Source organism: Ylistrum balloti, unplaced genomic scaffold (assembly GCF_031769215.1).
Source record: "Ylistrum balloti isolate Yb309-2 unplaced genomic scaffold, AGI_CSIRO_Ybal_v1 Utg370508, whole genome shotgun sequence".
Classification (NCBI taxonomy): Eukaryota; Metazoa; Mollusca; class Bivalvia; order Pectinida; family Pectinidae; genus Ylistrum; species Ylistrum balloti.
The window spans coordinates 645,707-673,584 of NW_026782328.1; the positions used below are offsets into that span (position 1 = coordinate 645,707).

At 34.7% G+C, this 27,878-nt stretch overlaps 1 protein-coding gene across 1 annotated transcript; it reads right to left on the minus strand.

The window, feature by feature from the left end:
• On the minus strand, positions 1-27,672 carry LOC132555602 (uncharacterized). The gene is made up of 7 exons (XM_060219951.1): positions 27,619-27,672; positions 14,827-14,961; positions 10,312-10,482; positions 9,818-9,925; positions 8,496-8,588; positions 2,455-2,613; positions 1-407 (listed from the first exon to the last, which is right to left on the minus strand). Exons 3-7 carry the CDS (start codon positions 10,463-10,465, stop codon positions 1-3), a joined length of 921 nt encoding a protein of 306 aa, XP_060075934.1. The 5' UTR covers positions 10,466-10,482; positions 14,827-14,961; positions 27,619-27,672.
• Positions 27,673-27,878: the final 206 nt, after the last annotated feature.

The window sequence follows — 27,878 nt, forward strand, 5'->3', positions numbered from 1 at the left end:
TCAAGTGTGATCATACAGTCCTTCCGGAGATGTCTTATCTTTATCCTTTTTGAACTCGTCGTAAGCGCTCTCCATCAACACGTTGTGAGCACGGTCATATATGTCTCCTTCGTTTTTGCTTTCTGTTGGCTTACTAAAGCTATCATACTCGCCTTCAGCTTTAGAGTGTTTAGTGTGCGAGTACACGTCATCATCTGCCACGTCTTGTACTCGCTTTCCAAGTTCCCCGTACTCACCGCCCTCAATCTGCCTTATGTTATGAGTATGGTCATATATTCCGGTCGGCTCATTCACGGGCTTTGCAAATAAATCGTACTCGCCTTCCTGTTGATGTTGTCGCGAATGTGAGTACATATCCTCGTCGGGTGAATTACTCGGTTTCTCACCGAGTATTCCGTACTCGCCACCTGGAAAGAAAGGATTATTCAAAAATGTTATCTTCACATTGGTCGTACTATCCTAACACATCATATAACAAACTTTGATGGATATGAGACAATGTGTATTTCGATAAACCAAAAGTTAATTACGGCTGCCATTTTTCAACTATGAAAATCACAATTACTTGGATGTTCAGCTGAACATTGAGCCGCAATACGTTTTGATATGGTCATTATGCTTTCTATTATTAAACGTCTTTAGCGAACATTAATTTGACACATTGTCAGAAAAGTTAAACCCTTTCATCAGTAACCTACAATAAAAATTCCTTTGTTTAATATCATGGTATTTTTGTTACCTTGAATACATATCTTTATATCAAACGTTAGTACACATATCATCAATAACACTTTTTTAAACATGGAAATGGAAATTGTATGATCAGTGCCATATAACGTATCTATGTCAAATCTGACGGAAATAAGAAAATGATAATCATAATCACACCAATAATGCAAGGTGCCATGTTGTTAAGTAGGAAGTAACAAACATGTTCGTTATATCATTATTGGTACTTAACGTACTATAAAACCAAAATGGACAATACTGAAATCGACTAATCATGATGCACTTTACAAGATCTTCATTCATACGCAGATTCTGTTGAACCAATATTCCGCCATCAAGATTTATAACGTGTGATCAAATAAAACAGTGATTCCTCTAATCTAGGAAATACAATAACACATATTTGAACACTTAAGGAATAAACAAGTAAAATGTAACAATGAAATACGTTCTTCTCAAATAAACATCTCTACATTGTAAATAAATCAAAGTGATAGGGGACACACCTATTCCCCCTCAGCTCTGAATCTAAGTGGTCAAAGGTGACATTTGACCATTAAACGTTATCACTGATCACTAAAGGTTGATCAATTGTTCACTTTGGTGATATGTTGCTATGATTCAAACTGTTCAGCGGTTCATGAGACGATTCATGATATATCTTGTAAGTGTCAAAGACGCAGGCACGGCTGTACAAAGTGACCATCATTTCCAACTGACGTAAGCATGGTATAAATATCTTTTAATGAATTAAAGAAGGTGAAACTATTCTCGCACCTCAGACAGTATATTCCACGTAGTACCCCTTCCTAGATTTTTCGATCTCACCCGGTCTGTCTAGTACCCTTACGTGCATTTTTGCGGATTTTTTTATGCATCGGTGTATTTATCCGCGTGTAGGCGTAGGTAGCACCTACAAGCGTGCGTTTCCACAAAAACATAGGTTATGTCGTTGTTAAAATTTCAACGATGGTCTATCTAATTAATTTCTGTAAAATGTGTTGTATTTTTTGTAAGTGCGGCCTACATTGTTTACGCGGCACTATCCATACGTTGTTCAAAAGTAATGAGGCTTTGTGGGCAGTTTGAGGCTCACACGGGATACGCCAAACTGAAATATTGAATAATTTTCAGAGTAGTAGGTGCCAGAAAAAATATTATCTGTAACTGAGCGAGATTGGATATCTTAGTCTCGAGCTAAGATCCTGTTACATCCCAACCTCGTCTAACGTCTCGGTTGGGATTATGTTACAGGATCTTAGCCCTCGACTGAGAAACCCCGATCTCGCTCAGTTACAGGTATCAGATTTGATTATTCTCTTACACGGAACAGGTAAATACACGCTTTTTAACAGTGTGAGATTTTCTTGTCTCACCCTAGAGTTGAGACGGGGGATTCCCTGTCAGGACAAGGATATGACGTCACAGTAACACTTTATTGATGTCGTATCAACAACTGAATCACGTTAACGATTTGAAGCATTTGGAAAACAAAACACATGCGATTACCTAATAAAGCCAACAGGTTGAGAGTAAAATAATGTTCAACCCCCTTGTTTGTGAAATAGAGTGATCTTAACCCTCCGGAAAAGATCATTAATTTGTAAACACTCGGCACGCCTAATGTTTGCTCAATTAATCATCTCTCCCCTCGCCTCCGGTTTAGATCCACCTGTCTCATATCCGAAGAGGCAAACGATTCTATCTATCCACATTATATATTACCTATCTGTGAGTTGATATGAACTGCACAACTGGAATCTCCCTGACCAGATTTACTGGATCTTTCAGCGTCGTAGTTGTTTTTGTTGACAAATGTCGCCTTTCCTTCTTCAGCCCTTTTATTTGTTTTGTCTCGTTTCCTGAAAACAAAGATATCAACCACTAAAAAACAAAAAAAGGTTTATTCTCAGCGCATGAAAAACACCTCTTTTTTTTTTTAAAAAAAAAAGTTCTCTGTTTTCGCCATATCTATAACCGGAAGTGCTCAAAACAGATATCTTGGATTTTGTCTTGGTTTTGTTTTTCGCCTACCAGTAGTAAACGCTAAAAAATATGAGCGAATGATCAGACGATGCGATGACAGATTCTTCTGTACATAGCAACCATATGATTCGCATTTGACAGACTACATCTACACTGTTTGAAGCTTACTTCAGTGACCAGAAACGGCGTTTGCCTTCAGAAAGCAAATTATTTTTCAAAACATTCAGCTGTATAAGAAACGGAAAGCTAAGATCAACGCCTATGGAGATTTAACATAAGAGCCGGCTCCCTCTTGGAATTTTAAAATCTGATTAATACAAAATTGTATGGGTATAGGAAGTTTAATACAGGAATGGTTAGAGTCAGAATTAATGCTATAAAAACTGAGACCTCATTGAACACCTTGGTGGATGTTAAAGGTGCTTACTATTCCAACTTTTATTTTGATATCAAACATTACCATATTTCAAGAAAGATATTTTTCTGTTGCAGTGAAAATTGAAACAGAAAAACATGTATTATGAGAAAATTACAATTGTGGACACGGTAATTTACAAACTTCTAAAAGCCTGTCTGTTTTCATACTTGCTTAAAAGTTTGCTACTAAATATTTTTCAACATAATGATTTATGAAAATGACAAGCGGTAAATTTGTCATTAACATATTTGCTTTTAAAAAGAAAAAGAGAGATTCATTCCATTTTCTCCTTAAATTATGTTCCTTCATGATCAAAATCAGTGGGTCTTTATATTTGGCAAGTAGGTTTTTCATGAGAATGGTTCACTTTGATGACCTTGACCTTCGTTCAACGTCATATTAATGCATTTGTTAAAATGCTAACAGTTTATTTAAAGATTGAATTTAAAAGATCTAGTAAGCAGATTGCTATGAATCTTGTTATGAAGGTTCATGTGGTCAATGAAGTGACCTTATCTGATAGTAATAGAGACCAGGTTTGCTTTTGACAGTTTTAGTCTTTGTGGCACTTCCGAGAAGTCAAATGGTGATAGTGCAGAAGCGGTACTCAATTAATTAAGTTGTAAGAATTGCTTTTTCGGTAAAACTTGCTTTCTGTGATTGCTTGTTAAGTCTCCACCCGGTGTCAGTTGCTCTGCAATGTACCTTGTGATCCCCACGTAACTATTTACACGTTAGATATTTCGTAACAAGTATGAGGAATTGGTTGGTTTTATCAGCTAGTCTAAAGAAATTGCGAGCGCACAGCAAATTGACAGTCCCTTACGACCCTCCTCTCTGGTATAGACATAAATCTGTCCACGCATAACATTCTATCAAGCTGTTGCTATTTTAGCCAGTTCCTCTATGATATTGAGGGAATAGTTTGAAATGAGTTGCACTTTGAATAACTTCCCCTGTTCCAAATGACAATGGTTTGTAGCTCTCTACTAATCATATTGAGTTTTTGCGCTGACAGTCATCGTTCGTAAACATTGTATCGGGCTGTCTGACCTGGCAGAAGATAAAAATGCATGTACAAAGAAAACCCTGGACCTCGCAACAGGTTCTTTACATTCCTTAACCCCCACAGGGTCAAGTTCTCAAAGTCTGGAAAAGCAATTTTCATAAACAAGAAACAATTACGCTTCTTTTGCCCACAGTGTGATGATCTTTGATGTGTATGACAAGCACTTTTTCGGACACTAATGTTAGTATCCTCAAGGATTCCACTTACTTTGTTCCCATAGAAACACATTGTCAACACTATGTTTTGGCATCAAGCAACCACAATGAATGTGTCTTGAATTCAGGAATCCAAGTACAACTGTCTTGATCAATGCCTGTAAGACGACGAGACACAGTTTTTTTGTAAGACCACACAAGACACCAAGTTGAAACCATGAAATGATGGTCTTCAACTTAACAATGAAGAGAAATAGATTATGACAAGTAGAGGTACATGATCCTCTATGGAATTGGTAGGAGCAAATGTGTATGTTCTGTATGTGCTCATGCGTGTATCCCGTCCAGGCTTTACAGTCCTCTTCCTTGAGATGGTTTGAGACCAGATCTGTTTTTGAGATGATTGTTAAATGGTTCCCTCGTCTACAGATCGATTGTCAATTTGGGATACGGGAAATTACCAGGGGAGAGGGCCCACGTGGTTGTATACCTCTTCGTGTCCGTTCTTGTATTCTGTGTTTTAATTTATCAAAGTTATGTATTATCTAATATTCCTTCATGTTTTGTTTGATGGAAAAAGACATAATGATAATAACATGTTTATTAGTTATATTATAATCATTATCTATTGTCTTTGTATATATGCACAACTTTCTTTATAACACAATTACAACCTTAAGCAGTTCATCAGGGGGATAGATTACTTTTGCAAAATGTATATTTGTGAGTTATTTCTGGTGCAAAAAATAATGTATAATATAATGAAGCGGTGTGGTATGATACAAAAATAGAAAATATATCGGTATTCACTATAAAAAATGATAATCAAATCTTCACGATTATTGAAAAAACGTGCATTAGACATGTTTGGCATGCTAAAAAGGATTTCACTGTTCTTGCTATTATATAAAATTGATTATGTTAGACAAGAAATGAATGACGCAAAGTTTTTAGATAAAAATATATCATACACTACAACTAAACATACTGAAGTTGATATGTTGGGCTTTTTTATTTCTTGAAAAAAATGCATGTTTTTAGGGGTTTTTTTTCGAAATAAAAGTTTTACCAGGCTTACCTCACTTTTGCAAATATGACATATTTTGTATCAAAATAAAGCAAATTTTACACTATTCACTCTCAAAATTTGTCTGAAATATTACATTATCTGTAATTTTGTTAGGGCACCGCCGTTACTCCACCCGGTGTTATGGAAGGAGGTCCATACCATAATCACTAAAATAATGACCTGTCATCTATGAAGTTATGGTTTATTTTTTCTATCTACAGATGCGGAAAAAATAAACGAAATGGAAGTGGGAGCCAAATGTTGACCTTTATACACTAATCGTGTTTGTTTAAAAGACGAAAATATGAAAGAATTCATAAAAAAAGATATGAATTAAAATTGATGGCCAACGGAAGTGCTAAAAGGTATCAAAGCAGAAAGACACATGCAAAAGCTTCCTGGATAAAGGGGAAGACAATAATGTATATATGTGACTGGAGAGTGACTAAGCATATAGATGGTCGAATACCCTATCAGTTAAAGTAAGATAATAGTAAAACATGTCAACTTGAATAGTGTCTGTTCACTCACAGAGAAGTTCGTTGTAAAATCGTTAAAATTTGTGATTGTGATGTGTCAGTTTATCGTAATATACAATATTACATAGACATTCAATCATATACTACAACAGTAACCAAGTCTACCTACCGTTTGATGCAAACTAGTGTTACAACCACCGCGAGAACCAGAACACCACCACCAACAGCCGCAGCAATGATCCATACTGCTACAAAACACACATGTTTAAAGAAAGACGTTGTTATGTAACGAATATAACTTTATAAGACACATAACTATTTGTATCAAATTATTGTAGGCTGTACAATTAACCTACCAGAAAGTTGTAATACTATACCCTAAACCTACCAGAAGGTTATATATACTGTACCCTTAACCTACCAGAAGGTTGTATATACTGTACCCTTAACCTACCAGAAGGTTGTATATACTGTACCCTTAACTCACCAGAAGGTTGTATATACTGTACCCTTAACTCATCAGAAGGTTGTATATACTGTACCCTTAACTAACCAGTAGGTTATATATAATGTACCCTTAACCTACCAGAAGGTTGTATATACTGTACCCTTAACTCACCAGAAGGTTGTATATACTGTACCCTTAACTCACCAGAAGGTTGTATATACTGTACCCTTAACTCACCAGAAGGTTGTATATACTGTACCCTTAACTCACCAGAAGGTTGTATATACTGTACCCTTAACCTACCAGAAGGTTGTATATACTGTATATACTGTACCCTTAACTCACCAGAAGGTTGTATATACTGTACCCTTAACTAACCAGAAGGTTGTATATACTGTACCCTTAACTCACCAGAAGGTTGTATATACTGTACCCTTAACTCACCAGAAAGTTGTAATACTATACCATTAACCTACCAGAAGGTTGTATATACTGTACCCTTAACCTACCAGAAGGTTGTATATACTGTACCCTTAACTCACCAGAAGGTTGTATATACTGTACCCTTAACTCATCAGAAGGTTGTATATACTGTACCCTTAACATACCAGAAGGTTGTATACTGTACCCTCAACCTACCAGAAGGTTGTATATACTGAACCCTTTAACTCACCAGAAGGTTGTATATAATGTACCCTTAACTCATCAAAAGGTTGTATACTGTACCCTTAGCTCACCAGAAGGTTGTATATACTGTACCCTTAACCTACAGAAGGTTGTATATACTGTACCCTTAACTCACCAGAAGGTTGTATATACTGTACCTAACAGAAGGTTGTATATACTGTACCCTTAACTAACCAGAAGGTTGTATATACTATAACTACAGGTTTAACCTAACAGAAGGTTGTATATACTGTACCCTTAACCTACCAGAAGGTTGTATATACTGTACCCTTAACCTACCAGAAGGTTGTATATACTGTACCCTTAACTCACCAGAAGGTTGTATATACTGTACCCTTAACCTACCAGAAGGTTGTATATACTGTACCCTTAATCTACCAGAAGGTTGTATATACTGTACCCTTAACCTACCAGAAGGTTGTATATACTGTACCCTTAACCTACCAGAAGGTTGTATATACTGTACCCTTAACTCACCAGAAGGTTGTATATACTGTACCCTTAACTCACCAGAAGGTTGTATATACTGTACCCTTAACTCACCAGAAGGTTGTATATACTGTACCATAACCTACCAGAAGGTTGTATATACTGTACCCTTAACCTACAGAAGGTTGTATATACTGTACCCTTAACTCACCAGAAGGTTGTATATACTGTACCCTTAACTAACCAGTAGGTTATATATAATGTACCCTTAACTCACCAGAAGGTTGTATATACTGTACCCTTAACCTACCAGAAGGTTGTAATACTATACCCTTAACCTACCAGAAGGTTGTATATACTGTACCCTTAACTCACCAGAAGGTTGTATATACTGTACCCTTAACCTACCAGAAGGTTGTATATACTGTACCCTTAACTCACCAGAAGGTTGTATATAATGTACCCTTAACCTACCAGAAGGTTGTATACACTGTACCCTTAACCTACAGAAGGTTGTATATACTGTACCCTTAACTAACCAGAAGGTTGTATATACTGTACCCTTAACCTACAGAAGGTTGTATATACTGTACCCTTAACTAACCAGAAGGTTGTATATACTGTACCCTTAACTCACCAGAAGGTTGTATATACTGTACCCTTAACTCACCAGAAGGTTGTATATACTGTACCCTTAACTAACCAGAAGGTTGTATATACTGTACCCTTAACTCACCAGAAGGTTGTATATACTGTACCCTTAACTAACCAGAAGGTTGTATATACTGTACCCTTAACTCACCAGAAGGTTGTATATACTGTACCCTTAACCTACAGAAGGTTGTATATACTGTACCCTTAACTCACCAGAAGGTTGTATATACTGTACCCTTAACCTACCAGAAGGTTGTATATACTGTACCCTTAACCTACAGAAGGTTGTATATACTGTACCCTTAACCCACCAGATGTTACTGTTATTTAACCTTAACCAGACAGATCTTTGGAAGTTAGAAATAATCTTACTTGAGGTTACACTGTTTTTTGCTTGGTCGTTAGAGACATGTGGTACGGATACGTTGTTAACAGTTCTGCATACGTTATCCATAGCATTAGAACCTACAAACAAAGTACAAAAGCAATGAAATGATCTATAAGACCAGTAGAAATCTACACTGTCAATATGGCATGCATTTCCATGATTTTATATTTGCAAAATAATTATCAAAATCTTCCAAATTTAGAACATCCATTAAAAATGGTCTACAAGTGTAGACATGACAACAACGACATCACTACTTTTATTTCTTAAGTCTAAAGTCATCTTTCTCTGGTTTACTGAGTCTGACATTTAATACTCCTTGAATTATCACTAGAACACTGACAGGTCAGCAAGCCCCCACGCCCCTCCCCCTCTCCTATGTGGCTGGAAATCCTCCACCCCCATCGACCAACCCGCCCTTAGACAAAATCACCCCAGGCTGACAGATTACTGACAAGAACTCAAGTACACTCTGCCACAAAAGTCAAGAAAGGCTGTTACGAAAAAAAAAAACATATTAACAAATACATTCATTAATCTTATTTCTTAATTTACAATAACTGTGACCTTGACCTTAGAACTTGGGATATAAAAGCGATATCCAAAGCAAGTACTTTTGGTATGGAAGCACTGTATGAAGTTTAATTTAGATTGGGCAAAGCAAATTCCAAGTTATCATACAGAAATTGATTTGACCTTTGACCTTTGGATCTGAATGACAATCTATCTGAAATAGCACTTTTGGTTAAGAAGTGTTTGCTACAGCAAACTCGAGTTATCAAAAAATGGACTTTAAGCATTATAGCAGCATTGACCTTAACCTTTGGGTCTGAAAAGTAATCCCCATCAAACACTTTAAGTAAGAAAGCATTCTATGAAGTTTGAGCTTGATTGGCCAAAGTAAATGTGAGTAATCGCAGGGAAACTGTTTTCATAGGAACAGTAACCTTGACTTTTGACCTTCAAAGCTGAAAAGCAATCTTGAAGCATTGTATGACGTTTGAGTGTGATTGGCCAAAGCAAATCTGAGTTATCGCAAGGAAACATATCTTTTTATTTATAGTAACAGTGATCTTGACCTTTGATCTTCTAAACTGTAAAGCTATCCTAAGCAAACACTTTCAGTAAGGAAGTACTGTATGAAGTTTGGGTAAGGTTGGCCAAAGCAAACTCAAGTTATTGCACGGAAACAAAAGTGCTGATGGGCAGACGGACGGACGGACAAACAGACGCAGTGAATACTACATGTGGGACGGTAGCAACCTAAGTAGTATACACTTATGTTAGCTTTGAAACGTGGTAATACCTTTCTTTATGCATACAAACGGCAGCTTCTCAGAGCAGTTTCTTGGCCCATCTTGTTGTATAATGCCATCCAACATTCTCACAGTGACACACTCCATTTCCGTACCTCCTACAATGTAAAGTGATATTTTCTGAAGACCTCAAGGTTGGTTTTTTCTTTACCAATTGAATAGTGTTGCTACAATGATATGTAAAGTAATCGAGAAAAAAATGGGTAAGATATTTTTCTGGTGTCTTCTGATTGTAACACCATATACCAAGTGATGAAGAAAGCTTCATCGAACACGACTCTTCTTGATAAGAGGGGCCTAGAAAACCAAGCATAAACAAGTCATCAGTATACACCTATTGATCAATTCATTTTTAGATCATATTACTGTAATCTTGGTATTGTGTGATATTTAATGAAAATCAAACAACGAGTTGAGCAGTTTTATATTATTTTCTATTATTTAAGCAAATCCTATTCAGGGTAAACATCAGATTCGTTCTTACCTGACTGAGGACTTATACCCGCATGAAACAAAGTCGTGTTGTCATCACATGACTTTAGAAGTATTTTTAAGTTGTTACTGTCCGCTAGGTAAGAAGCGTTGTCTGAACAAGTCTTATTGGCGTCGTCAAATGACATGGGTGTATTGAAGACCATGGCGGAAAAATCCCCTTCTGCAATTAAAAACAACTGTTCAGGAATCTATCATGACTATGACTATATAAGGTATGAAGTCTAGATGACAAGAGGATCAGTGTTTTGCTAACTATGAACGTTAATATATTTCAATAATTCATTTAATCCAATTATTTTGAAAGTGTTACCTAATGCCTGGTGTTTAGTTAGTTTGTATAGTGTTTTATCGAGTAATTAAAAATGCAAGATTGGCTTAAAATATTATTGGATCGATGAAATATGTCACCACACTTGACGGCAAATTGTAAATTGATTTGGTATGAGTCTAATAATATTTTGAACAAAAATGGTAAAGCGATTTCAACTCAGACTATCACAGACTAAACCCGGACTATCACAGACTAAACCCGGACTATCACAGACGAAACCCGGACTATCACAGACTAAACCTGGACTATCACAGACTAAACCCGGACCATCACACACTAAAGCTGGACTATCACACACTAAACCCGGACTATCACAAACTAAACCCGGACTATCACAGACTAAACCCGGACTATCACAGACGAAACCCGGACTATTACAGACTAAACCCGGACTATCACAGACTAAACCTGGACTATCACAGACTAAGCCCGGACCATCACAGACTAATCATGGACTATCACAGACTAAACCCGGACTATTACAGACTAAACCCGGACTATCACAGACTAAACCTGGACTATCACAGACGAAACCCGGATTATTACAGACTAAACCTGGACTATCACAGACTAAACCTGGACTATCACAGACTAAACCCCGACTATTACACACTAAAGCTGGACTATCACAAACTAAACTTCGGACTATCACAGACTAAACCCGGACTATCACACAATAAAGCTGGACTATCACAGACTAAACCCGGACTATTACAGACTAAACCCGGACTATCACAAACTAAACCTGGACTATCACAGACGAAACCCGGACTATTACAGACTAAACCTGGACTATCACAGACTAAACCTGGACAATCACAGACTAAACCCGGACTATTACAGACTAAACCTGGACTATCACAGACTAAACCCGGACTATCACAGACTAAACCCGGACTATCACAGACTAAACCCGGACTATCACACACTAAAGCTGGACTATCACAGACTAAACCTGGACTATCACAGACTAAACCCGGACTATCATACACTAAACCCGGACTATTACAGACGAAACCCGGACTATTACAAAACCTGGACTATCACAGACGAAACCCGGACTATCACACAATAAAGCTGGACTATCACAGACTAAACCCGGACTATTACAGACTAAACCCGGACTATCACAAACTAAACCTGGACTATCACAGACGAAACCCGGACTATTACAGACTAAACCTGGACTATCACAGACTAAACCTGGACAATCACAGACTAAACCCGGACTATTACAGACTAAACCTGGACTATCACAAACTAAACCCGGACTATCACAGACTAAACCCGGACTATCACAGACTAAACCCGGACTATCACAGACTAAACCCGGACTATCACAAACTAAACCTGGACTATCACAGACTAAACCCGGACTATCATAGACTAAACCCGGACTATTACAGACGAAACCCGGACTATTACAAAACCTGGACTATCACAGACGAAACCCGGACTATTACAGACTAAACCTGGACTATCACAGACTAAACCTGGACTATCACAGACGAAACCCGGACTATTACAGACTAAACCTGGACTATCACAGACGAAACCTGGACAATCACAGACTAAACCCGGACTATTACAGACTAAACCCGGACTATCACACACTAAACCCGGACTATCACAAACTAAACCCGGACTATCACAGACTAAACCCGGACTATCACAGACTAAACCCGGACTATCACAGACTAAACCTGGACTATCACAGACGAAACCCGGACTATTACAGACTAAACCTAGACTATCACAGACTAAACATGGACTATCACAGACTAAATCCGGACTATCACAGACTAAACCCGGACTATCACAAACTAATGCCATCTAATCTAAATTCGTACGATGACCGTTCGTTTTGTTATTCGTTATTTTGCATTGATGACCGTTCGTTTTTCATACATTTTTGTGATATATTTAGATGTTTAGTAAATTAATTATTCATTTTGTAATGACGTATTGTTTACCTTTTCTGTCACCCATACTATCACGGAAGAAACTAAGACAATTATAGACTAAACTTAAACTTGGACTTCAGTCGGACAATCATGGACTCACTGTGATTATCACAGAATAAATCCGGGCTATTACGGACAACAAACGAACTTTCACGAATGCATATGACGCATTTTTTTCAGTCTGAAGTTTTCCCTACAACAAATCGGGAAAATTTTTGTCATCAGAATTATTTTTATCAATATGGCTAAGAGTAATTGCCGAAATATCGACATCAATTTCAACAGCGAGTGTAACTATGCCATGACAATATATCGATATTAGCTACAACAGTGAGTGTTATAAGGCCACGACAATATATCGATATTAGCTACAACAGTGAGTGTTGTAAGGCCACGACAATATATCGATATTAGCTACAACAGTGAGTGTTATAAGGCCACGACAATATATCGATATTAGCTACAACAGTGAGTGTTACACGGCCATGACAATATATCGATATTAGCTACAACAGTGAGTGTTGTAAGGCCACGACAATATATCGATATTAGCTACAACAGTGAGTGTTGTAAGGCCACGACAATATATCGATATTAGCTACAACAGTGAGTGTTATAAGGCCACGACAATATATCGATATTAGCTACAACAGTGAGTGTTGTAAGGCCACGACAATATATCGATATTAGCTACAACAGTGAGTGTTATAAGGCCACGACAATATATCGATATTAGCTACAACAGTGAGTGTTATAAGGCCACGACAATATATCGATATTAGCTACAACAGTGAGTGTTATAAGGCCACGACAATATATCGATATTAGCTACAACAGTGAGTGTTGTAAGGCCACGACAATATATCGATATTAGCTACAACAGTGAGTGTTATAAGGCCACGACAATATATCGATATTAGCTACAACAGTGAGTGTTACACGGCCATGACAATATATCGATATTAGCTACAACAGTGAGTGTTATAAGGCCACGACAATATATCGATATTAGCTACAACAGTGAGTGTTGTAAGGCCACGACAATATATCGATATTAGCTACAACAGTGAGTGTTATAAGGCCACGACAATATATCGATATTAGCTACAACAGTGAGTGTTATAAGGCCATGACAATATATCGATATTAGCTACAACAGTGAATGTTATAAGGCCACAATATATCGATATTAGCTACAACAGTGAGTGTTATAAGGCCACGACAATATATCGATATTAGCTACAACAGTGAGTGTTGTAAGGCCACGACAATATATCGATATTAGCTACAACAGTGAGTGTTATAAGGCCACGACAATATATCGATATTAGCTACAACAGTGAGTGTTATAAGGCCATGACAATATATCGATATTAGCTACAACAGTGAATGTTATAAGGCCACAATATATCGATATTAGCTACAACAGTGAGTGTTATAAGGCCATGACAATATATCGATATTAGCTACAACAGTGAGTGTTATAAGGCCACAATATATCGATATTAGCTACAACAGCGAGTGTTATAAGGCCATGATACTATATCGACATTAGCTACAACAGTGAATGTTACGCCACAACATTATATCAACATTAGTTACAACTGTTATACGGAGGCTTCCCAAATTAACACCATCTGTTAAGTTGATTGAGTGCTTTTTGTCATTTGACTTCGTGTAAAGTACTTCAATATATATCAGTATACAGAAAGTGTTGTTTGATAAGCTTAATGTCTACAGTTTACCTAGCGACCGTAGTGTCTACAACACACGTATGTTAGCATGGTGTCTACAGCACACTTGCGCTGGCATGGTGTCTACAACACACGTATGTAAGCATGGTGTCTACAGAACACTTGCGCTGGCATGGTGTCTACAACACATGTATGTTAGCATGGTGTCCACAGAACACTTGCGCTGACGTGGTGTCTACAACACATATATGCTGCGATGATATCTAAAGCACATGTACACTGGCATGGTGTCTACATCATACGTACATCAGAACAGTGTCTACGGTACACTTGCGCTAGCGTGGTGTCTACACATGTACATATGTATGCTGACCTGGTGTCTTCAGCCCATGCACGATGATGGTGCTTGCAGTATACTTATACTGGCGCGATGTCTACAGCACTTTATGCTGCTTCAAGTCTCTTCGCGAAATGCATTGCTGTTACACAATAGTTATGGTAAGTTTAAAACTTACTTTCACACACGTCATCAACATATAAAGCGTCGTGGTCACACAGACATCGATAGCTGTTACCGACAGATTTACACTTCAGGTCACCAAGGCAGGAGTCTTCTTGTCCGAGAGGACACTCGTTATTGTATCTTTTTCCTGTAAGCAATTATAGTTTTATTTGTACATAGCCCTACGTTTACTTTTACTTTATAAGTAATACAATTGTAATTGTAGAATAAAACTTCTAATAACACAACGAGTAGAAGTTTTCAGTAAACGTTTCAATGACTACCAGGTGATAATGAAGTCGTGGAAACGTCACACTCAAATCTTCTTGTTTTAACTGTACTCTTAAAGTATTCATAATTTTGTCTCTATTCTGTAAGTAATCGTAGTTTTGAATTCAATTTGTAAAATCTGGACAGATCAATGCATATAACTACAGTCATTATGGATACATAATAACTGCCGTATAGTCAGTCTGGATACATAATTATCTTTGTATAGTCAGTCTGGATACCTAATCATCGCCGTATAGTCAGTCTGGATACATAATCATCGCCGTATAGTCAGTCTGGATACATAATTATCGCCGTATAGTCAGTCTGGATACATAATTATCGCCTTATAGTCAGTCTGGATACATAATCATCGCCGTATAGTCAGTCTGGATACATAATTATTGCCTTATAGTCAGTCTGGATACATAATTATCACCTTATAGTCAGTCTGGATACATAATTATCGCCGTATAGTCAGTCTGGATACATAATCATCGCCTTATAGTCAGTCTGGATACATAATTATCGCCGTATAGTCAGTCTGGATACATAATCATCGCCGTAAAGTCAGTATAGATACATACATACCGTAGTATAGTCAGTATATATACATAATTATCACCGTATAGTCAGTCTGGATACATAATCATCGCCGTATAGTCAGTCTGGATACATAATTATCGCCGTATAGTCAGTCTGGATACATAATTATCGCCGTATAGTCAGTCTGGATACATAATTATCGCCGTATAGTCAGTCTGGATACATAATTATCACCTTATAGTCAGTCTGGATACATAATCATCGCCGTATAGTCAGTATGGATACATAATTATCGCCGTAAAGTCAGTATGGATACATAATTATCGCCGTATAGTCAGTCTGGATACATATTATCACCTTATAGTCAGTCTGGATCATATTTATCTTCGTATAGTCAGTCTGGATAAATAATTATCTTCGTATAGTCAGTATGGATACATAATTATCGCCTTATAGTCAGTCTGGATACATAATTATCACCGTATAGTCAGTATACATACATAATTATCGCCTTATAGTCAGTCTGGATACATAATTATCACCATATAGTCAGTCTGGACACATATAGTCATCTGGATACATAATTATCGCCTTATAGTCAGTCTGGATACATAATTATCACCGTATAGTCAGTCTGGATACATAATCATCGCCGTATAGTCAGTCTGGATACATAATTATCACCTTATAGTCAGTCTGGATACATGATTATCACCTTATAGTCAGTCTGGATACATAATTATCACCTTATAGTCAGTCTGGATACATAATCATCGCCGTATAGTCAGTCTGGATATATAATCATCGCTGTATAATCAGTCTGGATACATAATTATCGCCGTATAGTCAGTCTGGATACATAATTATTGCCTTATAGTCAGTCTGGATACTTAATTATCTTCGTATAGTCAGTCTGGATACATAATTATCGCCTTATAGTCAGTCTGGATACATAATCATCGCCTTATAGTCAGTCTGGATACATAATTATCGCCTTATAGTCAGTCTGGATACATAATTATCGCCTTATAGTCAGTCTGGATACATAATTATCACCGTATAGTCAGTCTGGATACATAATTATCGCCTTATAGTCAGTCTGGATATATAATTATGAGATGTATTATTATCTTTACAGTAACTAATCAGGAGATGTATAATGATAGTTATAGTCTGGATATATAATTATCACCTTATAGTCAGTCTGGATACATAATCATCACGGTATAGTCAGTTTTGATACATAATTATAGCCGTATAGTCAGTATACATACATAATTATCGCCTTATAGTCAGTCTGGATACATAATTATCACCGTATCGTCAGTCTAGACACATAATTATCGCCTTATAGTCAGTCTGGATACATATTTATCTTCGTATAGTCAGTCTGGACACATAATTATCGCCTTATAGTCAGTCTGGATACATATTTATCTTCGTATAGTCAGTCTGGATACATAATTATCGCCTTATAGTCAGTCTGGATACATAATTATCGCCTTATAGTCAGTCTGGATACATAATTATCGCCGTATAGTCAGTCTGGACACATAATTATCGCCTTATAGTCAGTCTGGATACATAATTATCACCGTATAGTCAGTCTGCACACATAAATATCGTCTTATAGTCAGTCTGGATACATAATTATCACCGTATAGTCAGTCTGGATACATAATTATCACCGTATAGTCAGTCTGGATACATAAATATCGTCTTATAGTCAGTCTGGATACATAATTATCACCGTATAGTCAGTCTGGATACATAATTATCACCGTATAGTCAGTCTGCACACATAAATATCGTCTTATAGTCAGTCTGGATACATAATTATCACCGTATAGTCAGTCTGGATACATAATTATCGCCGTATAGTCAGTCTGGATACATACATTATTATGCACACATAAATATCGTCTTATAGTCAGTCTGGATACATAATTATCACCATATAGTCAGTCTGGATACATAATTATCACCTTATAGTCAGTCTGGACAAATAATTATCGCCGTATAGTCAGTCTGGATACATAATTATCACCTTATAGTCAGTCTGGATATATAATTATCACCATATAGTCAGTCTGGATACATAAATATCGTCTTATAGTCAGTCTGGATACATAATTATCACCGTATAGTCAGTCTGCACACATAAATATCGTCTTATAGTCAGTCTGGATACATAATTATCACCTTATAGTCAGTCTGGATACATAATTATCACCTTATAGTCAGTCTGGATACATATTTATCTTCGTATAGTCAGTCTGGACAAATAATTATCGCCTTATAGTCAGTCTGGATACATATTTATCTTCGTATAGTCAGTCTGGACAAATAATTATCGCCGTATAGTCAGTCTGGATACATAATTATCACCTTATAGTCAGTCTGGACAAATAATTATCGCCGTATAGTCAGTCTGGATACATAATTATCACCTTATAGTCAGTCTGGATATATAATTATCACCATATAGTCAGTCTGGATACATAATTATCACCTTATAGTCAGTCTGGATACATAATTATCGTCTTATAGTCAGTCTGGATACATAATTATCGTCTTATAGTCAGTCTGGATACATAATTATCACCGTATAGTCAGTCTGGATACATAATTATCGCCGTATAGTCAGTCTGGATACATAATTATCACCGTATAGTCAGTCTGCACACATAAATATCGTCTTATAGTCAGTCTGGATACATAATTATCGCCATATAGTCAGTCTGGATACATAATTATCGCCGTATAGTCAGTCTGGATACATAATTATCGCCTTATAGTCAGTCTGGATACATAATTATCGCCTTATAGTCAGTCTGGATACATAAATATCGTCTTATAGTCAGTCTGCACACATAAATATCGTCTTATAGTCAGTCTGGATACATAATTATCGCCGTATAGTCAGTCTGGATACATAATTATCGCCTTATAGTCAGTCTGGATACATAATTATCGCCTTATAGTCAGTCTGGATACATAATTATGAGATGTATTATTATCTTTACAGTAACTAATCAGGAGATGTATAATGATAGTTATAGTCTGGATATATAATTATCACCTTATAGTCAGTCTGGATACATAATTATCGTCTTATAGTCAGTCTGGATACAGAATCATAGCGGTATAGTCAGTTTTGATACATAATTATAGCCGTATAGTCAGTATACATACATAATTATCGCCTTATAGTCAGTCTGGATACATAATTATCACCGTATAGTCAGTCTGGACACATAATTATCGCCTTATAGTCAGTCTGGATACATATTTATCTTCGTATAGTCAGTCTGGATACATAATTATCACCGTATAGTCAGTCTGCACACATAAATATCGTCTTATAGTCAGTCTGGATACATAATTATCACCGTATAGTCAGTCTGGATACATAATTATCACCGTATAGTCAGTCTGCACACATAAATATCGTCTTATAGTCAGTCTGGATACATAATTATCACCGTATAGTCAGTCTGGATACATAAGTATCGCCGTATAGTCAGTCTGGATACATAATTATCACCGTATAGTCAGTCTGGATACATAATTATCGCCTTATAGTCAGTCTGGATACATAAATATCGTCTTATAGTCAGTCTGGATACATAATTATCGCCTTATAGTCAGTCTGGATACATAAATATCGTCTTATAGTCAGTCTGGATACATAAATATCGTCTTATAGTCAGTCTGGATACATAATTATCGCCGTATAGTCAGTCTGGATACATAATTATCGCCTTATAGTCAGTCTGGATACATAATTATCACCGTATAGTCAGTCTGGACACATAATTATCGCCTTATAGTCAGTCTGGATACATAATTATCTTCGTATAGTCAGTCTGGATACATAATTATCGCCTTATAGTCAGTCTGGATACATAATTATCGCCGTATAGTCAGTCTGGATACATAATTATCGCCGTATAGTCAGTCTGGATACATAATTATCGCCTTATAGTCAGTCTGGATACATAATTATCACCGTATAGTCAGTCTGCACACATAAATATCGTCTTATAGTCAGTCTGGATACATAATTATCGTCTTATAGTCAGTCTGGATACATAATTATCACCGTATAGTCAGTCTGGATACATAATTATCGTCTTATAGTCAGTCTGGATACATAATTATCACCGTATAGTCAGTCTGGATACATAATTATCACCGTATAGTCAGTCTGGATACATAATTATCGCCTTATAGTCAGTCTGGATACATAATTATCACCGTATAGTCAGTCTGGACACATAATTATCGCCTTATAGTCAGTCTGGATACATATTTATCTTCGTATAGTCAGTCTGGATACATAATTATCACCGTATAGTCAGTCTGGACACATAATTATCGCCGTATAGTCAGTCTGGATACATAATTATCACCGTATAGTCAGTCTGGATACATAATTATCGTCTTATAGTCAGTCTGGATACATAATTATCACCGTATAGTCAGTCTGCACACATAAATATCGTCTTATAGTCAGTCTGGATACATAATTATCGTCTTATAGTCAGTCTGGATACATAATTATCACCGTATAGTCAGTCTGGATACATAATTATCGTCTTATAGTCAGTCTGGATACATAATTATCACCGTATAGTCAGTCTGGATACATAATTATCACCGTATAGTCAGTCTGGATACATAATTATCGTCTTATAGTCAGTCTGGATACATAATTATCGTCTTATAGTCAGTCTGGATACATAATTATCACCGTATAGTCAGTCTGCACACATAAATATCGTCTTATAGTCAGTCTGGATACATAATTATCGTCTTATAGTCAGTCTGGATACAGAATCATAGCGGTATAGTCAGTTTTGATACATAATTATAGCCGTATAGTCAGTATACATACATAATTATCGCCTTATAGTCAGTCTGGATACATAATTATCACCGTATAGTCAGTCTGGACACATAATTATCGCCTTATAGTCAGTCTGGATACATATTTATCTTCGTATAGTCAGTCTGGATACATAATTATCACCGTATAGTCAGTCTGCACACATAAATATCGTCTTATAGTCAGTCTGGATACATAATTATCACCGTATAGTCAGTCTGGATACATAATTATCACCGTATAGTCAGTCTGCACACATAAATATCGTCTTATAGTCAGTCTGGATACATAATTATCACCGTATAGTCAGTCTGGATACATAATTATCGCCGTATAGTCAGTCTGGATACATAATTATCACCGTATAGTCAGTCTGCACACATAAATATCGTCTTATAGTCAGTCTGGATACATAATTATCACCATATAGTCAGTCTGGATACATAATTATCGCCGTATAGTCAGTCTGGATACATAATTATCGCCGTATAGTCAGTCTGGATACATAATTATCACCGTATAGTCAGTCTGGATACATAATTATCGTCTTATAGTCAGTCTGGATACATAATTATCACCGTATAGTCAGTCTGCACACATAAATATCGTCTTATAGTCAGTCTGGATACATAATTATCGTCTTATAGTCAGTCTGGATACATAATTATCACCGTATAGTCAGTCTGGATACATAATTATCGTCTTATAGTCAGTCTGGATACATAATTATCACCGTATAGTCAGTCTGCACACATAAATATCGTCTTATAGTCAGTCTGGATACATAATTATCGTCTTATAGTCAGTCTGGATACAGAATCATAGCGGTATAGTCAGTTTTGATACATAATTATAGCCGTATAGTCAGTATACATACATAATTATCGCCTTATAGTCAGTCTGGATACATAATTATCACCGTATAGTCAGTCTGGACACATAATTATCGCCTTATAGTCAGTCTGGATACATATTTATCTTCGTATAGTCAGTCTGGATACATAATTATCGCCGTATAGTCAGTCTGGATACATAATTATCGCCTTATAGTCAGTCTGGATACATAATTATCACCGTATAGTCAGTCTGGACACATAAATATCGCCTTATAGTCAGTATACATACATAATTATCACCGTATAGTCAGTCTGCACACATAATTATCGCCTTATAGTCAGTCTGGATACATATTTATCTTCGTATAGTCAGTCTGGATACATAATCATCGCCGTATAGTCAGTCTGGATACATAATTATCGCCGTATAGTCAGTATACATACATAATTATCACCGTATAGTCAGTCTGGATACATAATTATCGCCGTATAGTCAGTCTGGATACATAATTATCGCCTTATAGTCAGTCTGGATACATAATTATCACCGTATAGTCAGTCTGGACACATAATTATCGCCTTATAGTCAGTCTGGATACATATTTATCTTCGTATAGTCAGGCTGGATACATAATTACCGCCGTATAGTCAGTCTGAATACATAATTATCGCCTTATAGTCAGTCTGGATACATATTTATCTTCGTATAGTCAGTCTGGATACATAATCATCGCCGTATAGTCAGTCTGGATACATAATCATCGCCGTATAGTCAGTCTGGATATATAATTATCAGCATATAGTCAGTCTGGATACATAATTATCGTCTTATAGTCAGTCTGGATATATAATTATCACCATATAGTCAGTCTGGATACATAATTATCACCGTATAGTCAGTCTGGATACATAATTATGAGATGTATTATTATCTTTACAGTAACTAATCAGGAGATGTATAATTATAGTTGTAGTCTGGATATATAATTATCACCTTATAGTCAGTCTGGATACATAATTATCGTCTTATAGTCAGTCTGGATACATAATTATGAAATCTATTATTATCTTTACAGTAACTAATCAGGAGATGTATAATTATCTACAGTAACTAGTTAGGTGATGTATAATTCTCTTTACAGTAACTATTTAGGAGATGTATAAATATCTTTACAGTAACTAGTTAGGAGATGTATAATTATCTACAGTAACTAATCAGGAGATGTATAATTATCTGTAGAGTAACTAAACAGGAGATGTTTAATTATCTACAGTAACTAATCAGGAGATGTATAATTATCTTTACAGTAACTAATCAGGAGATGTATAATTATCTACAGTAACTAATTAGGAGATGTATAATTATCAACAGTAACTAATCAGGAGATGTATAATTATATTTACAGTAACTAGTTAGGAGATGTATAAGTATCTTTACAGTAACTAATTAGGAGATGTATAATTATCTACAGTAACTAGTTAGGAGATGTATAATTATCTACAGTAACTAGTTAGGAGATGTATAAGTATCTTTACAGTAACTAATCAGGAGATGTATAATTATCTACAGTAACTAGTTAGGAGACGTATAATTATCTACAGTAACTAATTAGGAGATGTATAATTATCTACAGTAACTAATTAGGAGATGTATATTGTCTACAGTAACTAGTTAGGAGATGTTTATTATCTACAGTAACTAATTAGGAGATGTATATTATCTCAGTAACTAATTAGGAGATGTATATTATCTACAGTAACTAATTAGGAGATGTATAATTATCTACAGTAACTAGTTAGGAGATGTATAATTATCTACAGTAACTATTTAGGAGATGTATAGTTATCTACAGTAACTAATCAGGGGATGTATAATTATCTACAGCAACTAATCAGGAGATGTATAATTATCTACAGTAACTAATCAGGAGATTTATAAGTATCTTTACAGTAACTAATCAGGAGATGTATAATTATCTACAGTAACTAATCAGGAGATGTATAATTATCTTTACAGTAACTAGTTAGGAGATGTATAATTATCTACAGTAACTAATCAGGAGATGTATAATTATCTTTACAGTAACTAGTTAGGAGATGTATAATTATCTACAGTAACTAATTAGGAGATGTATAATTATCTACAGTAACTAATTAGGAGATGTATAATTATCTACAGTAACTAATTAGGCGATATATAATTATCTACAGTAACTAATTAGTAGATGTATAAGTATCTCTACAGTAATTAGTTAGGAGATGTATAATTATCTTTACAGTAACTAGTTAGGGGATGTATAATTATCTACAGTAATTAGTTAGGAGATGTATAATTATCTTTACAGTAACTAGTTAGGAGATGTATATTATCTACAGTAACTAATTAGGAGATGTATGTTATCTACAGTAACTAATTAGGAGATGTATAATTATCTTTACAGTAACTAATCAGGAGATGTATAATTATCTTTACAGTAACTAGTTAGGAGATGTATATTATCTACAGTAACTAGTTAGGAGATGTATATTATCTACAGTAACTATTTAGGAGATGTATAATTATCTTTACAGTAACTAATTATGAGATGTATATTATCTACAGTAACTAATTAGGAGATGTATATTATCTACAGTAACTAATCAGGAGATGTATATTATCTACAGTAACTAGTTAGGAGATGTATATTATCTACAGTAACTAATCAGGAGATGTATAATTATCTACAGTAACTAATTAGGAGATGTATATTATCTACAGTAACTAATTAGGAGATGTATATTATCTACAGTAACTAATCAGGAGATGTATATTATCTACAGTAACTAGTTAGGAGATGTATATTATCTACAGTAACTAATCAGGAGATGTATAATTATCTACAGTAACTAATTAGGAGATGTATAATTATCTACAGTAACTAGTTAGGAGATGTATATTATCTACAGTAACTAGTTAGGAGATGTATATTATCTACAGTAACTAATTAGGAGATGTATATTATCTACAGTAACTAATCAGGAGATGTATATTATCTACAGTAACTAGTTAGGAGATGTATATTATCTACAGTAACTAATCAGGAGATGTATAATTATCTACAGTAACTAATCAGGAGATGTATAATTATCTACAGTAACTAGTTAGGAGATGTATAATTATCTACAGTAACTAATTAGGAGATATATAATTATCTACAGTAACTAATTAGTAGATGGATAAGTATCTTTACAGTAACTAATTAGGAGATGTATAATTATCTTTACAGTAACTAGTTAGGAGATGTATATTATCTACAGTAACTAATTAGGAGATGTTTATTATCTACAGTAACTAAATAGTAGATGTATAATTATCTTTACAGTAATTAGTTAGGAGATGTATAATTATCTTTACAGTAACTAATCAGGAGATGTATAATTATCTACAGTAACTAATCAGGAGATGTATAATTATCTACAGTAACTAATTAGGAGATGTATAATTATCTACAGTAACTAATTAGGAGATGTATATTATCTACAGTAACTAATCAGGAGATGTATAATTATCTTTACAGTAACTAGTTAGGAGATGTATATTATCTACAGTAACTAATTAGGAGATGTATATTATCTACAGTAACTAATTAGGAGATGTATATTATCTACAGTAACTAATCAGGAGATGTATAATTATCTACAGTAACTAATCAGGAGATGTATAATTATCTACAGTAACTAATTAGGAGATGCATGATTATCTACAGTAACTGGTTAGGAGATGTATAATTATCTTTAGAGTAACTAGTTAGGAGATGTATAATTATCTACAGTAACTAATCAGGAGATGTATATTATCTACAGTAACTAATTAGGAGATGTATATTATCTACAGTAACTAATCAGGAGATGTATATTATCTACAGTAACTAGTTAGGAGATGTATAATTATCTACAGTAACTAGTTAGGAGATGTATAATTATCTACAGTAACTAATTAGGAGATATATAATTATCTGCAGTAACTAATTAGTAGATGGATAAGTATCTTTACAGTAACTAATGAGGAGATGTATAATTATCTTTACAGTAACTAGTTAGGAGATGTATATTATCTACAGTAACTAATTAGGAGATGTTTATTATCTACAGTAACTAAATAGTAGATGTATAATTATCTTTACAGTAATTAGTTAGGAGATGTATAATTATCTTTACAGTAACTAATCAGGAGATGTATAACTATCTACAGTAACTAATCAGGAGATGTATAATTATCTACAGTAACTAATTAGGAGATGTATAATTTTCTACAGTAACTAATTAGGAGATGTATATTATCTACAGTAACTAATCAGGAGATGTATAATTATCTTTACAGTAACTAGTTAGGAGATGTATATTATCTACAGTAACTAATTAGGAGATGTATATTATCTACAGTAACTAATTAGGAGATGTATATTATCTACAGTAACTAATCAGGAGATGTATAATTATCTACAGTAACTAATCAGGAGATGTATAATTATCTACAGTAACTAATTAGGAGATGTATAATTATCTACAGTAACTAATTAGGAGATGTATAATTATCTACAGTAACTAGTTAGGAGATGTATAATTATCTACAGTAACTAATTAGGAGATGTATAATTATCTACAGTAACTAATCAGGAGATGTATAATTATCTACAGTAACTAATTAGGAGATGTATAATTATCTACAGTAACTAATTAGGAGATGTATAATTATCTTTACAGTAATTAGTTAGGAGATGTATAATTATCTACAGTAACTAATTAGGAGATGTATATTATCTACAGTAACTAATTAGGAGATGTATAATTATCTACAGTAACTAGTTAGGAGATGTATAATTATCTACAGTAACTAATTAGGAGATGTATAATTATCTACAGTAACTAGTTAGGAGATGTATAATTATCTACAGTAACTAATTAGGAGATGTATAATTATCTACAGTAACTAATTAGGAGATGTATAATTATCTACAGTAACTAATTAGGAGATGTATAATTATCTACAGTAACTATTTAGGAGATGTATAATTATCTACAGTAACTAATTAGGAGATGCATGATTATCTACAGTAACTGGTTAGGAGATGTATAATTATCTTTAGAGTAACTAGTTAGGAGATGTATAATTATCTACAGTAACTAATTAGGAGATGTATAATTATCTACAGTAACTAATCAGGAGATGTATAATTATCTTTACAGTAACTAATTAGGAGATGTATAATTATCTACAGTAACTAATTAGGAGATGTATAATTATCTACAGTAACTAATTAGGAGATGTATAATTATCTTTACAGTAATTAGTTAGGAGATGTATATTATCTACAGTAACTAATTAGGAGATGTATAATTATCTACAGTAACTAGTTAGGAGATGTATAATTATCTACAGTAACTAGTTAGGAGATGTATATTATCTACAGTAACTAATTAGGAGATGTATAATTATCTACAGTAACTAGTTAGGAGATGTATAATTATCTACAGTAACTAATTAGGAGATGTATAATTATCTACAGTAACTAATTAGGAGATGTATAATTATCTACAGTAACTAATTAGCAGATGTATAATTATCTACAGTAACTAATTAGGAGATGTATAATTATCTACAGTAACTAATTAGGAGATGTATATTATCTACAGTAACTAGTTAGGAGATGTATAATTATCTACAGTAACTATTTAGGAGATGTATAATTATCTACAGTAACTAGTTAGGAGATGTATAATTATCTACAGTAACTATTCAGGAGATGTATAATTATCTGTACAGTAACTAAACAGGAGATGTATAATTATCTACAGTAACTAGTTAGGAGATGTATAATTATCTACAGTAACTAGTTAGGAGATGTATAATTATCTACAGTAACTAATCAGGAGATGTATAATTATCTTTGTTGTCATCAATATAGAAATGTACCTCTTACATGTTTTACTTATTGAAGTACTAATTGCATGAAAAAATAAAGTAGAAAAGCAAATGTATTATTATACGACATTTACACTTATTATACGACATTTACACTTATTATACGACATTTACACTTAGAAACATTCAGAGTGGCTTAATATTTGATGATTGACCCGACCTATATTAATCATTTTATGTTTTACATAATGCACAACACAAAAGTTACCATTACTGATTATTTCTATGATGATAAATTCCTCTTAATCAACATGCAGTTGCGCCAGATGATATTGTAATCTTATGAAAAAGAATACCAACTTTCATAGCATTCTTGTTCCGATTGATCCCAGTAGTCAATTTCCTGACAATCACACATGGCGTTGTCAGTTCTACATAAAAGGCTACCTTTGCAGCTGTTGGATATTGCGGGTGGACAGGTCTGGTTATAACCATGTTCTACAGTACAAAAGTGCTTAAATTACCACATCGCCAAGAAAAGGTTTAGATAACCGCAACTTAAGATATATTAACACTTTCTAACCTCGTGTCAAAACTCACGTTATTATACAGCATTGGCA

Bases quoted from the DNA above. Each gene is read 5' to 3' on its own strand.
- LOC132555602 (XM_060219951.1), bottom strand. From the start codon at position 10,465: ATGGTCTTCAATACACCCATGTCATTTGACGACGCCAATAAGACTTGT. The intron at 8,589-9,817 runs GTATTACCACGT...CTTTGTTTGTAG, and splicing joins GTTTGTATGCATAAAGAAAG to GTTCTAATGCTATGGATAAC. The intron at 408-2,454 runs GTAATATATAAT...CTTTCTTTCCAG, and splicing joins TCATATCAACTCACAGATAG to GTGGCGAGTACGGAATACTC.